At 50.2% G+C, this 20,848-nt stretch overlaps 5 protein-coding genes across 5 annotated transcripts; 2 read left to right on the top strand and 3 right to left on the bottom strand.

Annotated features, from left to right (window-relative positions):
- Positions 1-1,000: 1,000 nt before the first annotated feature.
- LOC126570274 (uncharacterized) lies at positions 1,001-1,981 on the bottom strand. The gene is made up of 2 exons (XM_050227895.1): positions 1,591-1,981; positions 1,001-1,521 (listed from the first exon to the last, which is right to left on the bottom strand). Exons 1-2 carry the CDS (start codon positions 1,979-1,981, stop codon positions 1,001-1,003), a joined length of 912 nt encoding a protein of 303 aa, XP_050083852.1.
- A 4,293-nt stretch (positions 1,982-6,274) lies between these two features.
- On the bottom strand, positions 6,275-8,646 carry LOC126571637 (uncharacterized). Its single transcript, XM_050230327.1, has 2 exons — positions 8,506-8,646; positions 6,275-7,813 (listed from the first exon to the last, which is right to left on the bottom strand). The coding sequence occupies exons 1-2, from the start codon at positions 8,644-8,646 to the stop codon at positions 6,275-6,277; spliced, it is 1,680 nt and encodes a 559-aa protein (XP_050086284.1).
- Positions 8,647-13,424: 4,778 nt separating this feature from the next.
- Positions 13,425-15,779, top strand: LOC126569788 (atypical kinase COQ8B, mitochondrial). Its single transcript, XM_050227129.1, has 3 exons — positions 13,425-15,039; positions 15,107-15,299; positions 15,374-15,779. Exons 1-3 carry the CDS (start codon positions 13,526-13,528, stop codon positions 15,731-15,733), a joined length of 2,067 nt encoding a protein of 688 aa, XP_050083086.1. The 5' UTR covers positions 13,425-13,525; the 3' UTR covers positions 15,734-15,779.
- An 18-nt stretch (positions 15,780-15,797) lies between these two features.
- LOC126569787 (general odorant-binding protein 19d-like) lies at positions 15,798-16,464 on the bottom strand. The gene is made up of 2 exons (XM_050227128.1): positions 16,379-16,464; positions 15,798-16,304 (listed from the first exon to the last, which is right to left on the bottom strand). Exons 1-2 carry the CDS (start codon positions 16,433-16,435, stop codon positions 15,930-15,932), a joined length of 432 nt encoding a protein of 143 aa, XP_050083085.1. The 5' UTR covers positions 16,436-16,464; the 3' UTR covers positions 15,798-15,929.
- Positions 16,465-17,240: 776 nt separating this feature from the next.
- LOC126571631 (uncharacterized) lies at positions 17,241-19,818 on the top strand. The gene is made up of 7 exons (XM_050230313.1): positions 17,241-17,325; positions 17,388-17,554; positions 17,634-18,494; positions 18,556-18,852; positions 18,918-19,211; positions 19,515-19,712; positions 19,798-19,818. The coding sequence occupies exons 1-7, from the start codon at positions 17,241-17,243 to the stop codon at positions 19,816-19,818; spliced, it is 1,923 nt and encodes a 640-aa protein (XP_050086270.1).
- Positions 19,819-20,848: the final 1,030 nt, after the last annotated feature.

Here is a 20,848-nt window from a genome sequence, read left to right as displayed (position 1 = left end):
TTCCGTTAGTTTCGTTTGATTCGTTTGAATCATTCTTTTCTTTGCCAGCCGGAGCAGGAGCATCTTTTGTAGAATTATTCATTCCGGCGGTTTCGAAAAACTTCTGCAAACTGTTACTTCTGATCCAGTTAAACATAAAACGCCCGCCATCCGCTAGCAACGTAGAAATGCTAAGCCTTTTGGCAACGGCCATCACCAGCAGGATAGACGGCAAGTTGTTGGTAAAGAACTCTTGCTCCCAATCACCGATACCATGGTTCTGCTGGTTGTTGGAAATCTCTTTGTCCTCGGGTTCGTTCGTCTCCTCTGGCACGTTGTTTGCATCCTGGCACTCTTTGTGATTGCGAAGCCAATCGAGCACCAGCTGTAGCAAATTCGCGTTAGCTTCGGGGACAACTAAAATTGCGTGTTCAATCTTGGGCGTCTGCAGCTTCTGCCATCGATTCTGTAACACCGCGGACCCGGCCAGAATGTACGGTTCGACGGTGAACATTTCTCCGTCATTCGATTTCAACTGCACTTGATCCATCGCACCGACCGCCGTGTTAACGTTCCACTTTTGCTTTTCAGTCGCAGATCAATCCGGCTCGATGGTTCGTTGACCACTGACTGGGCCGACACGCACTGGCTTCTAGATGCCGACTGTCGCAAATTATCTATTCACGTACCCATGGCAACGAATCATTGGAGATGAAATCAAATTAATTTTCTTATTGGAAATTATTTATTCTCTTTATTTTATTCGTGGGACTTTTCTATCGGTTAGTTGTACACGCGGGAGAAAGAAAAAAAGAGAGAGAGAGAAAGTTCGCTATAAATTAGTTAACAAAATCGCCTTCATCGTAAAACTGGGATGTACAGGAGATGTCTTGGCAAACGGTAATACTCAATCATCGTGGATCGGTTTCATGCCGATCTACGGCGAATACATTTGGCAGTTATAGAGAGCATGCAGCAGAGGGGCCTGCACTCGTTGTACTTCATCGGCTCATCAGACTACTTAAGCACGAATGCTTTTGATGCCTTTCATGTACACTCCATCGCCATGCGATGGAACATACTCGTTCGTGTTGAAGTTCAGCTCGGAGGACGGATTGATCAGGAAACGGTGTGGATAGTAGGAAAGAACGGGGCTGGAGTACTGTCCCACGGGCCCATTGCTATACTGGGGCTGCGGTTGACCGTAATGGGTCGTTGGGAGAGCGGATGCATACTGAGGGACGGAAGGTTGCTGTAGAGCGGCGGCTGGTTGGAATGGTAAGAATGCAGACTGCGTCGTCGTTGTCGCAGGAGAAGGAGTGGGCGAGACGGTGTACGGACTCGACGTGAGGCCATGTGCAGAATGGGGATTGACGGATTGTGGCTGTTGTTGATGCGATTGCTGCTGCAGATACCCAGGATGGATGTACTGTTGGTTGCTGTACTGAGGATAGACGACAGGACGAAGCAGTTGGATGTATTGTAACCCTCCAGTCGGTTGTCCTTGCGGGTTGATGTACTGCATGATCAGTGGAGTCGTCGCTATCGAAATGAATCAGATAAACCGATAAAGCTACCTGAATGCACCGGCGATGGATTAAAAAGCCTCACCTGGAGCGAGCATATGATTTCCGGTGGCCTGTGGCATAACGGCCACATAGTATTGACCTTGGGTAAGTCCTGGAGCAACAGCTTGCGATGGTTGCCGGAGGTAAGGATTGGCCAGACTTGGTGGAGAAACGGTGTGGAATGCTGATGCCGTTTCGGGTGCTTTAATCGTCGTGGTTGGTTTGCTGGGGATCTGCACCGTCGGAGCCACCTGGTTCTGTAGTTTACTCAACGTTTCACTATCTGCTGGTGCAATGGTATTATATCCGGTAGCACCACTGGCCGGTGCTCGCGCTTTCCTAGCATCCTGCACTCCGACAGCACCCGGATCGGCACGTGCAAGCGGAACAAGCAAGATTAGGGCCACACCCAGCAAGCACACGATTATCTTCATTTTCACTCTTGAAACCAACCACTGGAACTCTACACCCGATACACTCCCGATCACTGCGGCGACGCTAGACGATCAATGGCCGATCGGTTACACTCTTGCACAAACCCTCGTGTTGATGCGACGTTGCAGGATTTTGATTGATAAATGAACGCGGCACTGATAGGTGCATCGTCTTTTATATTACATCTTGGCCGATCCGGTCTCGTTGCACCGTCGTGGAAGGGAAATTATCTCCCAACCAACCATCTCTGCACCACCATGGGTGTTTCTCGGCAGGCAAGCGGCTGCCAATGGTTGTGGATGGACGGAAAGAAAAGCGGAAAAGCGGAAAAGCAAAAACGAGCCTCAGCCCCAGTGCGGGACCAGTACCCGCCTGGTACCATGCGGCCTGGTAATGATGGCTGGTTTAGACCGGGCGTGCTTCACGCTGGACACGAGACGACAAGGCGCTTCGGCCCTTGGACCTCGCACACCAGCGATAGCCGGTAGGTCTTTTTAAGGTGACCAGCAGCAGCAGCAGTAGCAGTAGCAGAAGTATGGGCTTATTGTGGCATGTGCCTGCAATCACTTCCTTGCTTACTCGCCCTTCAGGACCGCCTGACCGCCATTAGTGGCCACATACTCGGCCACAGATGAAAGGGTACGCAGTAGCGTACCTGGAAGGTGTTTGGTCCAAATATTAACCAACACATGATCGTCGTTGGCCGCTAGCTCCGCGAATGGCGTAGTGCAAACATGTGGCCATTGGCTTCCTGGGATTGCGGCTACGAATCCCCAGCACTCCGGAGCACAACAATATCATCGGCGAGGCGCACGGCGAACCACCGGTTGTGATCCAAATATCGTTATTTACGGTTCCACGGCTAATCATCGCCACCATTATCTGCTCGGTATCTACGGTGTGGTTCCGGTATGCGTCATCCGGTTGCAGCATTATGTTGATCAAATCGCAACCGCGCCAACCGGAATGTGCAGGCACCGAGCATCGTATGATCCCCCCTCCAGCACAGCATCGTCGACATCTGGCGTAAAGTATGCAAATACTCCCGCTTCTCTCCCGAGAAACTGCTACTACTTTACCACCTGTGGCGTGGTGTGGCCTGGTGGCAACTTTGAAAATTATGTAGAAAGTAATCATACGACCCGGAGCTGGAGCTGGAGCTGGAGCCGGAGCGTAATCATCTGCCCCCTGGCCGCGTTGGTCCTATCAACGCTTCGATGTGATGATGATTCCCTTCATCGCACACCACTAGACCAGAGCCCCGCCGGTGGCTTGGTCGCGAGCGCACGCGAAAAACGGAACCCAACAGCTAGAGAGAGAGAAAAGTCGAGAGGTCTGCATGCGGTGATTAGGTTTCAAGTTCATTATCCTGCCTCGCAACGGTTGGACAATTCGAACATGTCCAGCCGGGCCCACATTCGGCGTGAGCATGTGCCGATACCGCTACGCAGTGAAAGGTTGAGCCCGCGGTTTATAGTCGATTCGCCGGAATCATGGTCCGCGCCGCATGGCGTCTCACTTTTATGCTGACATAATTATGTGCTACACTTTTACACACCTTACACGAGACACGGTAGTTACGACAGGTCAAAGAGTCGCACATCGTAAAGCTGCTGCGTAGCGACACCGTGACTAATGTGCGAAAAAGGCACGTAACATGCATCGGAATCGAATTAAAAATCCTTTTTATTGTTCGTCACCGGCCCCGGAGCTGTAACCGTGCAATTGTACAGCAACGAGTCGTAAAATCGCGAGTTTATGACGAATCATACGGCATCTTGGAGCTGCGGACCAGTCTGGGGCCGTTGCCATAATCACCAGGAACTTTGATTTCCGCTCCAAATCCGCCTAGTTCCCCAATCGCCAGCCACCGCACACACACAGTTCCTCATTCTCACCAGCAACTGTTACGCCATCCGGGACACACCGAGTCACAGCACGCTTCCGGCGTTCTCCATAAGTAGGTAAACAAGCCGTAACAACGCCATGCGCGGGAACGGACTCACTTTTCCTTCTTCAGACATTCCACCACCCTGCCCTGCTGCACGTTCTGCCGCTCCGGGTCTCTTCCAAATCCTTCCGTTCGCCCAGCATCCCCACCGTCAATGTCACTTCGTTACGGCCATTTAACGAACGTGAAGAGCGAACGAGCGGGAGGGGCAAAAAGAAGTCGAGCAACAGGAACTGGATCCGAGGAAGCCTGGGGACGGACGGACGGAACTGAAAACGAGAGAAAAACACACAAACAGCATGCGGTGGCCGGCGTGGCCGATCCGTCCGGACTAATGCGTAGCATGGTTAATATGCGCCACATGGTACCACCGGATCACGGCGTGTGCTTATGGCTACCTCCAGCGATGATGCTGACCACGACGATCATGCTTCGGCCGTCTTACTATTAATTTGTCAAAAATGGGAATTTTTCCGAGCCACGGTGTATGTTGGCTGTGGCCTTAAAGGGAAATGTCGTCGAGGAACTGACACCGCGCTCGCGCGTCACTTTCGCTCTCGTTGCCTGCATGTTGCGTGGCCAGTGGTTTGCTGCTGGTTTCGATTCATATCATAGCTGTGCGGAGGAGCATATCTGGTACCTGATTTAACTTGATATACCAGTATCAGCGGCGAATTCAACTGAAGAAGTTTATCTTTAAAACCCTCTAACTTTTTCGTGTCATCTAAGGTGGCATTTTCTAAAAAAAACGGCAACTGTGGCAAACACCATCGGTTGCTATGGATCAAAGCAACACTAGCAAAAAGAATGTGACTCAACGCCAAGAAGTCAAAATGTTACTCTCGAAAAGAGAACTGTGCGGGTGGCAAGTGCAGCGTTGCAACGTTCTATCGCAACAAACTACGTTAGATCCGCTTTTCCAACTAATTTTCCACCTTTCTCGCTAGATTGCACCTGCCGCTGAGTGGTGCCGGCTACGGATTACGAACGGAATGTGCTGCAATCGGGGAGATGTCTGTTGCAGTGTCCAGTGTGTAGTGAACGCATAAAGCGGGCAAACGAGCTGCTCGCTTCATGATGAAATGTGTCGTCCATTTGCGCGCATGATTATGCATTTCACCATCCAGCCTGCCAGCCTCCACCACCATCATCATCACCAGCAGCAGCAGCAGCAGCAGCAGAGATCAGCGATCAACGGCCGGTTGAAATCGGAGCATCGGAGCAGCGCTTTTCTCCGATTCGTTCGACCTTCAGTTCGACGACGGCATCGTGCGCCCCATCTGGTGGTGCTATTAGCCACTTTCAAGAAGAGCGATCCACCAGCCAGTCCAGTTCAGCAGCGTGCCCGGAAACGATGAGCACCAAACCGCCGTAATGGTGCTTTAGGTCGCGCTGAAGGTTTTGCAGTTTTCAAACCTTCACCACACCGTTTTGGCGTTGTGGGAAATTGGGCGGCAGAGATCCACCGCGATCCCCCATTGTATTCGTTTTTACGGCCAAGTTCAAGGTTTTCACTCACTCGGGTGCGAAGGCTTTTGTGGCTTGGAATTATGGCCAGAAGACAACCGGATGGCTCATCATCCCTCGAGTGATTGAAAGCGCATTCGTAATCCAAGATCCGCAAGAAAGATGATCGTGTTATGTGCCAGATTATAGCTCATTAAGTCACGGCAAACCGCGTGATGATGGCAACTGGACAAAAGCCTGGAACTGGATTGTGGCAACGAATTCACTAACCCACTTCATCATCATCGTCCGAAAAGCTGTGCGTGTTGAATAATATCAGAAATACGTTAGATTAGCTATCCCCCCCACCGGGTGCATGTTGGTCCAATTGGTCACGCTGGTTTGCACAGAATCTCCACTTTGAAGCCGGCGATTTCGGCGTGTTACATTACGAATTCATCACCGTCGCTTTGACGATTAGTGGTTAATTAGCGTAACACGTTGAACGTTAACAGTGTGGCCACTGGGCTTGTTGAACTGATTCTCTTTCTCTCATTCACTCTCATCAGCCAAAAGACACCCAACAGAGGGTTACGCGGTGACCGGTTAGAAAGGAAAAGCGGAGATGGTGTCACCCTTTCTGATTTTCCCCGGACCCCGAAGTGAAATGGTGACCACACGAGCGCGCGTCCTTAGGTCTCGCTACACATTTTCATTTTATTTAACATTAAATATATTCGTTAATTAGTACATAAGTTATCGTTCGCTACTAGCTATCAACCGCCTAACGCCGCTAACAATTCGCTTTCCATTTCGGATCGATCCGGTTCATCGCCGTGATCTCAATTAGAGGGAAGGCCTTTATGGCCGCTATGGCCTGTGTGTTCCACCGGGATTAATGCTTCCAGTGGTGCGTAGCAGGTGCAGCGGTTGGCGTTGGTGCAGCAGCGGCAGTTGCCCCACTGTAATCGATGCTCTCGTGAGATTCCTCATGATGCTGCTGCTGCTGTTGCTGATAATGGTGATGATGCTGGACCTCGATCGGTTTGCTACGAACCGTATCCTCGTGTGAACCCGGTGAAGAGGAACCGGCCGACGTGTGGAGTGGGATGTAGTTGGATTGGCCAGCAGCGGACACGGGAGGCAGGTAACCGTTGGCTGGTGGCGGTTTGGAATGTGACAGTGGTGGCAGATAAGCATTGGTTGTTGGTGGTGCCGGTGGCAGATAACCGTGCTTGGCCGGTGAATCGTAGCTTAGCTTGTGCGTATGATGAGGCTGCTTGCTGCTAACGGCGGGAAGATACTGGAGCGATGGCGCCAGATAGGATCCCGTGGGAATTGGATGCGTCTGGGCATGGGAATTGGAAGGTGCCGAGATGGTTTCATGCGAGGAACCAAGGTACGTCGATGGTTTAAACGGTTTCTGGGTGCTGAAGGTCGAGTGTACCGAGGTATGGAGTGGAGAAACCATCGTTGCACTGGACGGTTGTTGCAGAGAAATGGAGGAGATGTACTTGTTGCCGGAGTAAAGATCCCGTTCCGGTACGTTCGGTGTGGAATAGTGACGTAGACCCTTGACACCGCTTGCGTACGATGGTTCATAGGCCACCGAGTGCGAAAGATGTCCGTAAGTCGAGGAAGTAGATGTTGGACCCGGTCCAGGAGCGGTTAGAGCAGCTGCTTGTGGTAAGCCCGAGTGGAAACTAGGGAACTCTTGCACCTTGAACGCCGTCGGTTTCAAGTGCAACGAGTTACTGTCGAACAACAGCGGACTGGCATGCTCGTGGTGATCTCCAAACGATCCATAAGCGAAACTGCTGGGGATGGCTTTGATCGTAAGTGGACCAACCGATTGGAGCTTCTTTAGGATGTCGGTGAGATCGTTCGAACTGAAACTGCTACCATACTTGATCGGATGACCGATCGGTTCGGAGAATCCGCTGAATGAATGCGCTTGTGGCTGGTGATGGTGGACAATCGGTGCGAAGAAGGCATGCGATGATCCTCCTGGCTGACTGTACTTCAGACTGGCCGCTGGGCTGGCAAACAGTTTGTGTCCTCCGCCGTACGATCCGTGCACCGGGAAGGACGAATGCTGCGGAATGCTGTAACTGTACGCTCCGTGACCGGTCGCCGGTGCGTACAGTTCCGACGACAACGGATGTCCCGAATGGGCTCCCAAGCTGTACCGGCTGTGCTGCGGAAAGTGCGCTCCGTATCCGTAGCTGGCCACCTCACGCTTTCCATGCGACGACGCCTTCTTGGCGCTACTGTTTGGAGCCGTGCTGACGACGGATTGTTTAGCGGTCGGACCGCTAACAGCGGTTACGCTGTCGGCGGTGACTTTACCGGTCTTTGCTGGTCCGGACTCTGGCCGGCTGGCAAGGACGGTAGCAACGGCGCACAGTAGCACCACAACAGCTACCTTCACAGCCTGTTGGAGGGATCACACAAAATAAAGAAAAACAAGTTTTTTAATCAAATCAACGCCAGCGAGCTATTGTTGTGCAGATAAAATGAAGAGTCCTTGGTCCTTGGGCCATGAAAATTTATGCTCTTCGTTTCGAAACTGGATTTTCTTTGAACAAGCGATATTCGAAAAGATATCATTTTTATCGTCAAGATCGCCCCCGTTCTCATCGTAGCACTCGTGGTACTACGATCTTTGCTTTTAATGGTTTTACTCCTTTTGGCGTGCTTTCGCCCTATTACTCTCCGTTTTTATCACAAACATGTATATAAACTTTCACTCCACAAAACCATTAAAACACTTTTCAAACCAGCCAATCGTATCACCGAAGAGGAAAAAGCTTTCCATCAATAAATCCGTCCCCGGAAAATCCAGTTCACGGACTTGGCATTTTCTATTTCCCTTTCACTAACCATTATCAGCTCGGTCGTTGTTGTACTCTCGCGATTGATACTGTGTTTTTGCTGTTGCTGTTGTTCGTTTGGATTTTTGGCAATAAAGTTTAAAACATAAATCGCGGCACCTTGAACTGCTCGGACCTCGGAAACTGGACACACGCGCTCATTCAGGCACAGTAGCGCACACACCGCAGCTGCTCTCAATCACTGACCGCAAAGGAATGCTTCAAAGCTGCCAAAAATCACCTGTTTTTATACGCCACCACCACCGCACGGCACGGAGGCGGCATCTCTGTGGTCACCGCCATCGTGGCCGGGTGTTTGTGAGCGATGGCGGAACGGTGAGACACCGGGGCAGGGGGCAATCGGGCTCAAATGATCTTCGAAAAGTTCGCCCATGGTAGCGGAGGAGTGGGAGTACCGGGCGAGAGGGGCGGGTCTGCGGTATTGCGGTTGGTGGTGAACCGAGACGGCCAGCTCGTACCGATGGGCGGGAAGTTGAACACAATAGCCAGGCCGGTGGCATAGGGAATCGCGGAAGGGACACAATCACCGTTGGGCATCCCAAAGGGCTGACCAAGCACGTGACGAAGATCACTAGAAGATCGCGTCCACCGGGACACTGCGCCGGTCCCTCGTTTGTCCATTCTGACTTCAATAGCGGACCCAGGACCAGGGAAGAAATTATGAAAGAAGAAAAGGGAATAGGGGAACTGAGCGGTCAAGCGGTGGATTGCATTTCCGGCACACGCGGCTGCACGATGGTGGCGGTCGATTGGAGGAGAAAGTGTTTTAGTTTTGTAATTTACTCGAAGCGATCTTGGAGGAATCGACCTCACTGCGCCTTCTTGGCCCTTGGGATCCCTTGAGATGGGTTGTTACGTGATCCAATCCTTTTGTTCTCCGTTGGCACCCAATCGGCGCAAACAGGATGGACATGGTTGGATGCTTGATTCCCACAATTAGTTCTAATCATGCTCGTTGGGTTGGGCAGTCGGAATGGGAATCCCACTTCAAAATATGCAATCCCGGATCCCCGTTTACGGCAAAGCGAGACACATGATCGCAAGCGCGCGCGCTCGCGCCAAATGGGCCAAACAATAAAAAAAAATCCTGGCCAAAAAAGTGAAACTTCGTCTTCCCAACACACGGGCCAGTTGCGCCAAGAGTGGCCCAAGAGGCGACAAATTTCCCTCCCCCCCCCCCCCCCCCCCCCGGGTCCCGAGGTTTGAAATTAAATCGTTTCATTTGCCGTTTTACCTCTTCGGTTGTTCGATTGTTTCGCTTCGGTCTGTAGACCACGTGAGGCCCGGTAGTGGTCGACCAGCTTGGCTGTTGGAGGTGTTTCTGGTGGGTGAGAAAAGAGAAAAACCCACCGTCGATCCATGGACGATGGAGACGAGCAGACACATATAAATACGCGCCTTACTGCCCCGCTATCAATCGTTGATTTATACGATCCGATCGCCTGCAGACAACACGCATCGGAGGGTGGTGAGGTGCACATAAAAATATCGCAGGCATATAAAACTCGAGAGGTCCGGTCCGGTACGTGGCCAAGGGCCAATACTTCATCAAAATCCGTCCACGTGCCGGAGTGTTTCGGATGAATTTGAATTGCGCTCGTTCAGATGAGTTTTGTGCGGCGCAAATGGTGGTCCGGAGATGGTTCTGGTTGGTTGAATGTTGGTAATTTAATGTTGGTATTTAAAGGAACGGAAAGGAAGGAAACGAACGAGAAAGGTTTCGACTTTCAGATGCATCCAAAGTGCTAATAGATATGCGACGGAGATTACGTCGCACTCAATAAAACACCTGTACACAGATTAAAGGTACAAAAAGGTGATTGAAAGAAGGGAAAAATAATAATCTGCCGCCATTAACATATCGCGAAAAGTAAAGGCGATCGCGAATGGAAATGCGACATAAAATCCTCAGCAGATGTCAATCATAGCAAGCCAATTTCGTCTCACAAAAACGACAACGGAGACGCACGCGAACCTCATCCGGCCCCCGGGTCAAAACGTTGAGCAAAACGATGATTATCGGCAAACCAATTTCGAAATCGTATCGTCATCATTATAGGAAATCGCACATGGACGTCGCGACGCACAAATGCGCACGTGAGCGTAACGTTCTTCACTTGGCACCTCCAGCATCAGCATTGGCCTGCACGAATCGAAAGAAAATCTGTTTGCAAATCGCCAAGAAAATACAAAAAAAAAACGACCGACGCACCGATGACCCGAGCATGAGCAGACGATGGCGATCACCTTCGGTACGGGGGGGGAGGTTTCATCTTCTTTCCAATTTGCAACGAGCCGAAAGAAAAATGACCCCCTTCACCAATTAACCGATCACAAATCAATCGACCGAACATCAGCCCCTTCCTTGTAGCACAGTAGGCTTCTCTCCAAGCGAAATGGCGGCCGATGCCGGTGGATCATTGCTATGGAACGAGGAAAATGCTTCGCTGTTTTTAGAACGCACCAGCACCAACAGCAGCAACAGCTTTCACGCCTGCTGGGGTTTGGTGTGTCTTTTTTTTGCACTCTTCGTCTTCGAAACCTTCGACACTCCTTCGAAAGTGCCCGTGATGATGAGTTTTCCTCCTCACTTTTCCAACCGGGTGGGGGTGTTACAATGTGGCGCTGCGTGTACGTGACAAGGAAGTGGCCGATTGAAAGGGGCCTTTTTAATGTTCGTTCTCGAGTGAAACAATGGGCCAATGGGGGCTGGCTGACGCCTTCCTAAAGATTGATATCTCATCGAAGAGAAGGAAGTGCTATGGCCGCGCGGTTGCGACTTTGGATGTAATAAAGATTAATGAAAGCCCCATCGATCCTCGAGATCGTCTTGGTTTCGTTCGTGGACCAGATTTAAGGAGGAGATCCCCCCTAGGAGCGAAAGCAACTGCGGAGAGACTGCAGCAGCAGTCCATCGATCTCCGATAGGACCGTCAACGGTCGAGCTCAAGCGAGTCGACCCGAGTGCAAGTGCAATCAGGCCAATGCAGGTTGCGTAATCCTCGGCAGGCAGGCAGAATTGGTCAATCGATCAGCGGGGAAAGGAAAGAAAGTACCGCGCGAGCTGCGGGACATTGATTGACTTGGAAGGTTTTTCAATGTGTCGTCGAGTCGGCTGTTACACGCTTCAGCATGGTGCTGATGATGATCAAGCGTTATGCGGCCCGACCCTCTCGTTCGTATGATTGATGGCGAGCGCGCTATTGAAACGACGGACGCATGGTGCAAACGCTAGACCGTTGTTTCTCGATCATCATGCTCTAATGCTCTCCATTTGTCGGTCAGTGTTACTAGAATAATACCGAGCATTACATTGATATATGCTACCGTTGACGGTACCGATACGGTGCAGACACTTTTGACGAGCAGTATAAATGGGGTGACATTGCTTTTTGCAATCTGAAAGGAGCCAACATTCCATATACCATAGAGGTATTGTCCCACATTTGTTGACCATTTACGGACCTCTGTTGATCCCTCAGTTGCATTCCTTGGAAGATGGTTAGCCAAAAACAACCCCAAATGTTTGTCCATTCATTCATCATTGCATTCCGCCAGGCCTCGGTTGATGGTCGCGTTTGTTTTTGTCTAATTGCCTTTATGCTGTCCATCGTGGGCTCACGGGAGCGAAGCACGGACGAGCATAAATTATCCCGTTCACCTTGTGACCCCAAGCACGGCAAGGCCTGCTAGGGATGATTTATCATTCCCTCATCGACGGTCCCCGATCAGCAGCAGTAGAAAGGTACAACCAATTTAGGTTACGCGGTGCAGTAAATGAAACAATCCAAAAGTTGTCTCACTTTTACGATATCTTTTCGCGGTGAGGTTCGTAGCTTCAAGCGCATATCCAAATTACGCATTATCCCGTCTTTCGGTAGCATGAAACGCAGTTTTCATCGGAAGTAAATATGTGTCACAGCTAGCAGATTTTTGTTTCAATTCATTTGTTACCAGCTTGTGTCTCGAACCAGAGTGGTACAGGTGATACAATCATGAGAAAACGGAAACGAAATGCCTCATTTACAAACAACACGAAGACAAGATACCACAACTGTCCCGCGCCCCGCGTGGTGATGCGTCCTCTTTCAAGGTTAGCCCTGAGGCGTGAGGCGTGTACGATTTCCCAGGATGACTTACCGAGCCGCGAGATAAAGACGCCCGCCATCACGCAAATCAGCCTTTGATTAAGTCAAGGTTAAGATCAATATTATCTGGCCACACCTTGCCATGGGAGCACCGATGGTAAACTGCCTTTTGTAGTCATCATACTTTCGCTTCTGTTTCCCTTGAGGGGTTGAAGGTGCGTAGCGGGGGGGTTGCATGAGTCTCATAAAAACCAAAACTAATTCCAAGTCCACCTCCATGAGGTTGCGGCTCAATGGATACGACGCGTGGCTTCATCTGTTTCACGACAAAACGACGGAGAAAGTAAAGGACAGGCGCGGTGGAGTTAAACGCGAACGCACATGGTGATAGTTTTGTTGTAGCGTCGGAGGTCCGATACAAGCACAACATGATAATGAGTTTTTGTAGATACGTGAAACTGGCTGTAACTTAATTAAATAGAGAGGAGTCGCATTTCTCTGTCCCGCACCCACAGGCATATGATGCAACGGTCCCGGATGCTCTCGATCAAGCGATCTAGCCCCCTGATGGTGTCTAGCACGCGATGCACCGTAAATACGCGTGACCAAATCACGGTCGAGCGAAATGGCAAGAAAAGCGATCGAGATTATTTAATCGTTAGTCGGCCAGCATCATCGTCCGGCCCCGTTTTCACGCTCCCGAAAATCGGCAAACGCAAAATAGCGTCCGATTGAGAAACACACCGGTGTCACGAAGAAACTCGCTCTCTTTGTAGGGTGTTCCAATTTTCCATGAACCCATTGTTCGATCCGGGAGCCCTCCACCCACCAGTGGACTTAATTTTCCTTTCTTCCGTTCCACGTGCGGGATTTAAAAAACCCGCCAAAAACGCGAAACTCGAATCCTGCGAAACAAAAAAAAAATATGTTTTGTGACCATCACTAGCTCGCCGCGTTTGGCCCGATAGAAAATTGGCTTGTTAGAGGCTCGTTAGCAGCATGTTCAACATTAACAAGCCACCGATCGCACATTTTTAATGTTATGAAATTCGCGGCCGGCGTTGAGCGGCTCAATTTTTAGTTTTTACCTTATTTAAAGTATTAAAGTGTTAAAGTTTTGTATTTATTTCCTTTCGGTAGAGTGCGCGAGTCTTAAAAACCACAATGTCTCGTGCTCAAGACGCGGTAGGGATGTTGCGTGGCTTGAAACTGGTGGCCGAGGCCGCTGGGCGCACAAACAGCGATTACGCCAGGCACGTGTGGGCCAATTCGAGCGTACGGGAGTTACTAGAACAGCAGCTGAATGCCGGCGAGCAAACCATCAAACAGGTGCTCAATAATCCCGCGAAAGAAATGGAGAAAGCGGGCGGAGTGCTCCGGGAAACGCTCGAACGAACGGGCGTTGTCGCGGAGGGGCTCCGGCAGCTCACGGTGGCGGCCTTGCCGAAGGTTGCTCCACTTTCGGCGGACGGATTATTACCCCCCCGTGTCCACGCAGCGGCCAGTGGAAGCGATGGACTTGCAGCAACCCCAGAAAGGCAGGGAGATATAGCGAGCCTGGATATCTCCAAAATCACTCTCAAAGAACTGGAATCGATCCTGTCCGAGCACAGCAAGAATCGCGAGATACGGCTGGGCACCAGGCGCACTTCATCGATGCAAACAGAAGCAGCAAGGGCAGGGGTGGCTCCGGAAGAACCGACAAAGCAAGAAACAGAGCTACCTCAAACGACAGTGGCCAAGGAGCGGCCACCAACGATTTCAAAAGCGGTCACACAGGACGAGAAACAGATCGAAAAGATGATGCAATTCGTGTCGTCGTATGATAAACAGCGAGAATCGGCAGCTCCTGCTGCAAAGGCTCAGCAACCACAGCCACAACCGATTGAACTACCTCAACTGAGCACGGTTGCTAAGCAGCGCAAAGTACCTTCATCCCGTGTAACCCGGCTGGCATCTTTCGGTGGTTTGTTCGCCGGATTAGGGCTAGGAACGGTGAACGAACTGGCCAAGGGTGCCCTCGGAATCGGCGGAACGACCGATGTAAAGCAAGCCCTGTTCAGTCCGACCAATGCCGAACGTATCGTGGATACGTTATGCAAAGTTCGTGGAGCTGCTCTTAAGCTGGGCCAAATACTTAGCATACAGGATTCGAACATCGTTTCGCCGCAGCTGGTGAAGGCGTTCGAGCGGGTGCGACAGGCCGCCGATTATATGCCGGATTGGCAGGTCGAGAAGCAGCTCGTGTCCGAGTTGGGGCCCAATTGGCGCGATAAGTTGGCCAGCTTCGATCAAAAACCATTCGCGGCCGCCTCGATCGGACAGGTGCACCGTGGTGTGCTGAAAGAGAATGGTATGGAGGTGGCGATCAAAATTCAGTATCCGGGTGTGGCCAGGAGCATCGAGAGTGACATCGATAATCTTGTGTCGATGCTGAAGGTGTGGGACGTATTTCCGGCCGGAGTCTTCATCGACAACGTGGTGGCGGTGGCGAAGCGCGAACTTGCCTGGGAAGTGGATTACACAAGAGAAGCGGAGTACACGGAGCGGTTTGCGGAAATGATCAAACACATGCCCGAGTACCGGGTACCGAAGGTGATCAAGGAGCTTACCTCGAAAAATGTGCTAACGACGGAATTGGTTCCTGGTGTTCCGATGGATCGATGCTTTGATCTAAGGTAAGCGATCGACAGGAATTATACCTTTGGCTAGGTTACTGATTAGTGGTTTTGCTTTTTTTTACAGTCAGGAGCACCGCGATCACATAGCATATGGTGTAATGAAACTATGCCTGAACGAGCTGTTCACCTTCCGGTGCATGCAGACGGATCCGAACTGGTCCAACTTCCTGTACGATGCGTCAACGAAGCAAATTATGCTGATCGACTTTGGTGCGACTCGTTTCTACAAGAAAGATTTCATGGATGATTACTTAAGGGTGAGCAGAATCATATCGTCGGTCAAGGGACGAGTAGAGAAACCTCATTTCATTCTTTCCTTCCATCCATTCAGGTTATCATAGCTGCAACCAAGAATGATCGTCAGCAGATTTTGGAACTGTCACGCAAAATGGGTTTTCTCACTGGCTACGAGACGGTTGCCATGGAGAACGCTCACATCGATGCCGTGTTGATCCTTGGCGAAGTGTTCAGCGTACCGGGCGAGTTCGAATTTGGACGGCAGAGTACGACCAAGAAAATAGCTGCCCTCGTACCGGTGATGATCGCTCACCGACTGTGTCCGCCACCGGAGGAGATCTATTCGCTCCATCGAAAACTGTCCGGAGTGTTTCTGCTCTGTGCTCGGCTTAACGCCAAGATCGATTGCAAGCCAATCTTCAACGAGGTTATGCGGAACTATAAGTTCGATTAACTGCCACACACGATCGCCTCAATAGAATGTTACCGAATAAAGATGCACCTAGAAATGTGATGTAAATTCTTGGCTCTTGGGTTTCTTTATTTAGGAACTGAATGTAACAACTGCGCACTGTTCGAGGGTAGTTTGTGTCTGTGATTTTGGCTGATTTCATACTCGGTTTTCGCTCCTTTCCTCCTTCCTTCGACTACTAATGCTTCAGCTGAATGCCATGCTTCTCGGCCGACCCTTTTAGGCAGTTTACGATCAGCACGGCTAGCTCACAGCGATCCTCATGCGCCACATCCTTACAATCGGCGGCGATCTCTTTCGCGAGCGACATCTTCTTCTCGTCACCCTTCATGAGCATCTTCGAGAGCTCGATGAAACCATCCGGTTGGAATGCCTTACCATTGGAAACACCAAACTGCTCCTGCATGCAACCGGCCAAACACTTTTGGGTTCGAGAATCCGGCATTCCATCATTCACGAAATTCTCCACATCATCATCACTGGCACCTTCCTGTTGTTTGCATTCTGCAGCCAATCCACGCAGCATCTCCTTAGCCTCCGATACTTCATCGGCCTAAGAGAGATAGTTGAGGGAATGTTGAATGGAACAGATCCGGCAGTTGTTCTTTCAACGGTCATATGCTTTACCTGCGTTCCGACCATCGAAAGGCCAACAAACAACAGCACCACTGCAATATGCTTCATGATGGTTGGTGGTTTCAACGTTTCAACTCGCGACTACACCCACCGCATGGCCAGCGATGCATCTTTTATAGATTGAGCCGCCTACGTTGCGACCGGATACGGTTTTGTCGCGTGTCGTTATCGGTCCGGTAATTATAACCGTCTTCTTTTCGGCCTTCTCGCGTGTTACCTAGCCAGTATTCTGGCCGTCGATTTTCAATCGCTCGAAGGGATGTGGAGAGTGTTTTTTTCTCTCTTTGTTTCAATTTTCGAATGATTAGAGACGATAAGTTGCGAAACGAAACGGTGTAGGGTATTTTGAATCGAGTATAAATTGCTCGCTGATGTCAGCACCTCGCTTCCTGAAGCCCACAGGTGCTACTGTGTTGGCTGATACAAGATTTATGGCAATTATGCGATACTATCGGCTTGTTTTCCACGTGGCGCATGGCGTGGACCACGCGGTATCCCGTCGCTAAACGCTGTTCGTACTTTTTATGATAAAAAATTCAATGTGTTGTTCACAGAGATGGCAAAAAAACTGTCGATACTATGGTACTTTCCTAACAGGACCAATGACTACATTACCAGGCAATTGAACAGCACATTGAGTAAATAGATAGAAGAGTGACAACAATCGGGCATGTTTCTCTGTATTTGCCTCAATTCAATCGCCGTGCAACTCAATTGTGTTCAAGCAAATAAATTGCTAAGGATGATTGTTCCAGATGGGGATTGTACCGATTTCCCTTAAAAGTAGAGTCATATCATTGATATATTTCAAATAGATGGTGGTCATTGCGGGTGCAGAAATCCGACCCGAAGAATGGATAACAGTTCAGTTGCTCTGGAGCGCATCGCACAGATAGAGTTGTTCGATGTCGAATTAATGCAGCTGCTTCAGTGGATTTGTATGTCTATACATTGTGGCTCGCTTAGTAACATCCGTTTAATCGATCCGTGGTACTTTCAGTTGCCGAGTATCTCATAACATTCGTTTGCACATGCTTCATTATCACCTCCACGGACATCCGGCTGGCCCGAACTCTAACGGAAGGCTTTCCTCATCCATTTATCGTGATTGATTTCGCAACCGGCAATCTGGATGTCCTGCAGCAAGCCATCGAAAACGGGTGTCAGGTAGATGATCTCCGTAGCCATTAGATCACGCAGACTAACGGCTCGATCGCAGTGCTAAATTACATCGCTTCCGTTACAGTCATTCGTTCTGACACCATCGACGGGCCTCGAATTTATGGATCACTTCCGCTACGTGCACGATCGTACCATCGCACGCTATCCGTCGAAACGGGTGTTTATCGTGGGTGGCCCTGATGATACCGTGGTTGAATTCGAGGACACAGTACACCGCATTCTAAACCACAGTGCTATAGACGATTTGATGGATCTGCTTCTTGTGCAACCAGATGTAACCCGGCAGCGAGTAGATCTGTTCACTAACGGATTGACGACGGACGAGTTAACACGGTTGGATTGCTACGATCTCCGCAGCAATTGGCGATCTTCAGCCAATGGCGTAAATTTGTTCCCCAACAAACGGGCAAATCTAAGACAACGTTACATTCGGCTAAGTATCTTCAACTATCAACCTTACACGGTGTGGCGCAAAGTCGAAACACCACACGAGGCCAACTCTTATCTCGACCATCGTCCAGCGATACACATCGATGGAACCGAATCGCAGCTATTCATTGAATTCTGTGCCAGCCGGAACTGCCGGTTGGAGATGTCGGTGGATGATGTCGGCGAGTGGGGCCAGATATACGATAATCGCACTGGTGATGGCATTCTTGGGGCCGTGGTCGAACGGAGGTCAGATATTGGTGTCGGAGCACTGTACTCCTGGCATCATGAGTTTGGATATTTGTCCCTCTCGAAACCAATCTCGCGCACCGGTGTCACTTGCATCGTGCCAAAGCCCTTACCACTGTCCTCCTGGATGACTCCCATTCTACCGTTTTCACCGTTCCTCTGGATTGCCGTGATTGCAACGTTCGTGATTGCTACCTTTTTCGAAGTTCTCGTCAGCTTTGGGGCTCAGAAGATCAATGGCAAGCAGGTACACGTGGGGCACGTGCTGGCAGTGCTAGTTCGGGCTAACATCGATCGCTCTCTTCCAGAACACTGGTCACGTTGATGTTTGCGAGTCCGTGATGGTGATAATGGCCATCTTCATTCTGCAAACCGTGCTGCTGCGGATCAACAAAACGCCGATCGTATCGCAAATGCTGCTCATCGGGTCCCTGCTGTTGGTTGGTCTGATGATTGGGAACGCGTACAGCGGGGGTCTCGCTAGTGTTATGACGGTTCCACGATTTGAAAAGTCCATCGACACGGTGCAGGATCTGGCCGATCGTAACCTACGCTGGGCATCAACGCACGATGCTTGGATCTTTTCGATTCAACTTGCAACACAGGTGCCCGGTGGACTAGAAATCCATCAAATTGTTTAGTAATTCTCTTGCCTTCTTCTTCTCGACAGCCAACGATTGTAAAGTTGCTGAAGAACTTTGGCACTTACCCGAAGGATGTGTTGCACGAGCATGCCAAGCGGCGTGATATGGGATACAGCATCGAGCGGCTTCCCTACGGACACTACGCCATCGGCGAATACATTACCGATAGCGTGACTGGCAATTTTGAAATCATGCTCGAGGACATCTACTGGGAGGCTTGTGTCGCAATGGCCACCAAAACCTGGCCGCTAATGAACGAGCTCGACGAGCTGACGCTACTTATCTCCCAGAGCGGAATCCAACAGCACTGGGAAAGCAAGGTAAATGGACAACTTTGACCCTTCCCCTTCCCCCCCGGGTCGTCGTGTTCCCCACGTTGGTCAGTGTGGTCAGCAGAGCTGGAGTGTGTGCATGAGTGTGAAAAGGACAAATATTGGCCACTCCAGGAGGCGTCGTACGCACTGCGCATGTATGCCAACGCCTACTCTGACGAGCATCCGAATGAATGGATACACCCCGTTCGAAGCGCATATCCAGACGGACCTGACGAGGGACGCGGCCCCCCTAGAGGTCTCAATGCTAATGCAAACACATTCGTTTTCGACTGGTTTTCGTTGTGAAAGGTGGTGTCGAAGTATGCTGATAATAAGGTCCAACACGCCATTTCCATCTCTCGTCATTTCGACAATCCGGGACCCATCGCGCTACAACCATTGCACCTGATCGGAGCCTTTTTCCTGCTCGGTATTGGACTGGCCTGTGGGATGATATGCTTTGTGATGGAGCAACTATGGCATCAATGGTCCATCGGTCGACCGATGGTCAGAAACGGGCGATGAATCAGCATAAAATCCTTCAACGCAGCATGGAACTCGTGACTGGTCATTCTATCGTTGACAACTACAGATTGCTGGTAGGACCCTCTGACTCTACCACACCCCCTCGAGTGTCCACGGGGTTTATAATACGCACCAGTAGCCGACCCATATGTAATGGGGAACAATAAAACCGAGAGACCAGCAGGGACCCAATACACCCTCTATCTGCGATCAATCCCGGGAAAGCGCCCGCGGTCCACATTCTTTTCGGATAGGTTGTTGAAACTTCGTCCCCCTGGCAGAGCGTTAATTTGCCGGCACTAGGAAGGGTGGCACCGGTACGGCACTTGCTACCATCAATCGCGTGCGCAACGCAACGCCTTCTCCCCCTTGCAGCAACACCTGTGCAAAGGGTAGATGACCACCGCCCCTGTCCATCATTTGAGAATTTGGTTCCCTATCAACCGAACAGGGTAAAGGGTCCTTCGTAGGGTGGCTCACCCTTCTTTCGGGAGCGTTCTAGGCGTTCATGTATGGCAACAATTATTGGTGGTATCGTCAAGCGAGCGCACCAACCCCAACCGATCGAGGGATGAACAAACGCTTGAGATAATCAGAGAATCCCATTCAACTGAATTGCTCCTTCCCTGTGGTCCTTGCGGATAGTGTTGTTCGTTTTTTTTTCAACTCAATTCTTCCGGCCTAATAAATACTGTCTGATGTAGATCTTTCTGATGACAAGTCCATCCCAGCATTGCGTTGTCACCCATAACTCTACAAAAAAAAACAATTTAACGTATTTTTGTGTAGCCCCTTTCAGCATGTAGTGTATTTTCTGTATAAAGCACCATGTTAAAAGAAGATAACACCAAAAAATAAAACTGTTGCATGCGTGCACTTTTGGTTTTATGTTTTTGAACAATCATTTGGAAATTATGAGAAGTGTCCTTTGCTGAAACCCGCACATAATGATTCAGTAAGGTTTTTATGCTATTTATCTGTGTCTCCTAAACGTCCTAACTCTTTGTGTGGAAAATGGCAATTCAAACGAACAGGAGATGGCCCCGAGAACTGCATGATGTCCATCAATAGCATCTGCTGGCCGTGTGCATCCCCACGCTCACATAGTTGGTAAATAA

This window comes from Anopheles aquasalis, chromosome 2 (assembly GCF_943734665.1).
Source record: "Anopheles aquasalis chromosome 2, idAnoAquaMG_Q_19, whole genome shotgun sequence".
NCBI classification, from domain to species: Eukaryota; Metazoa; Arthropoda; class Insecta; order Diptera; family Culicidae; genus Anopheles; species Anopheles aquasalis.
Note: the sequence above shows the minus strand (reverse complement) of the source record. Positions and strands in the feature narration are given on the sequence as shown.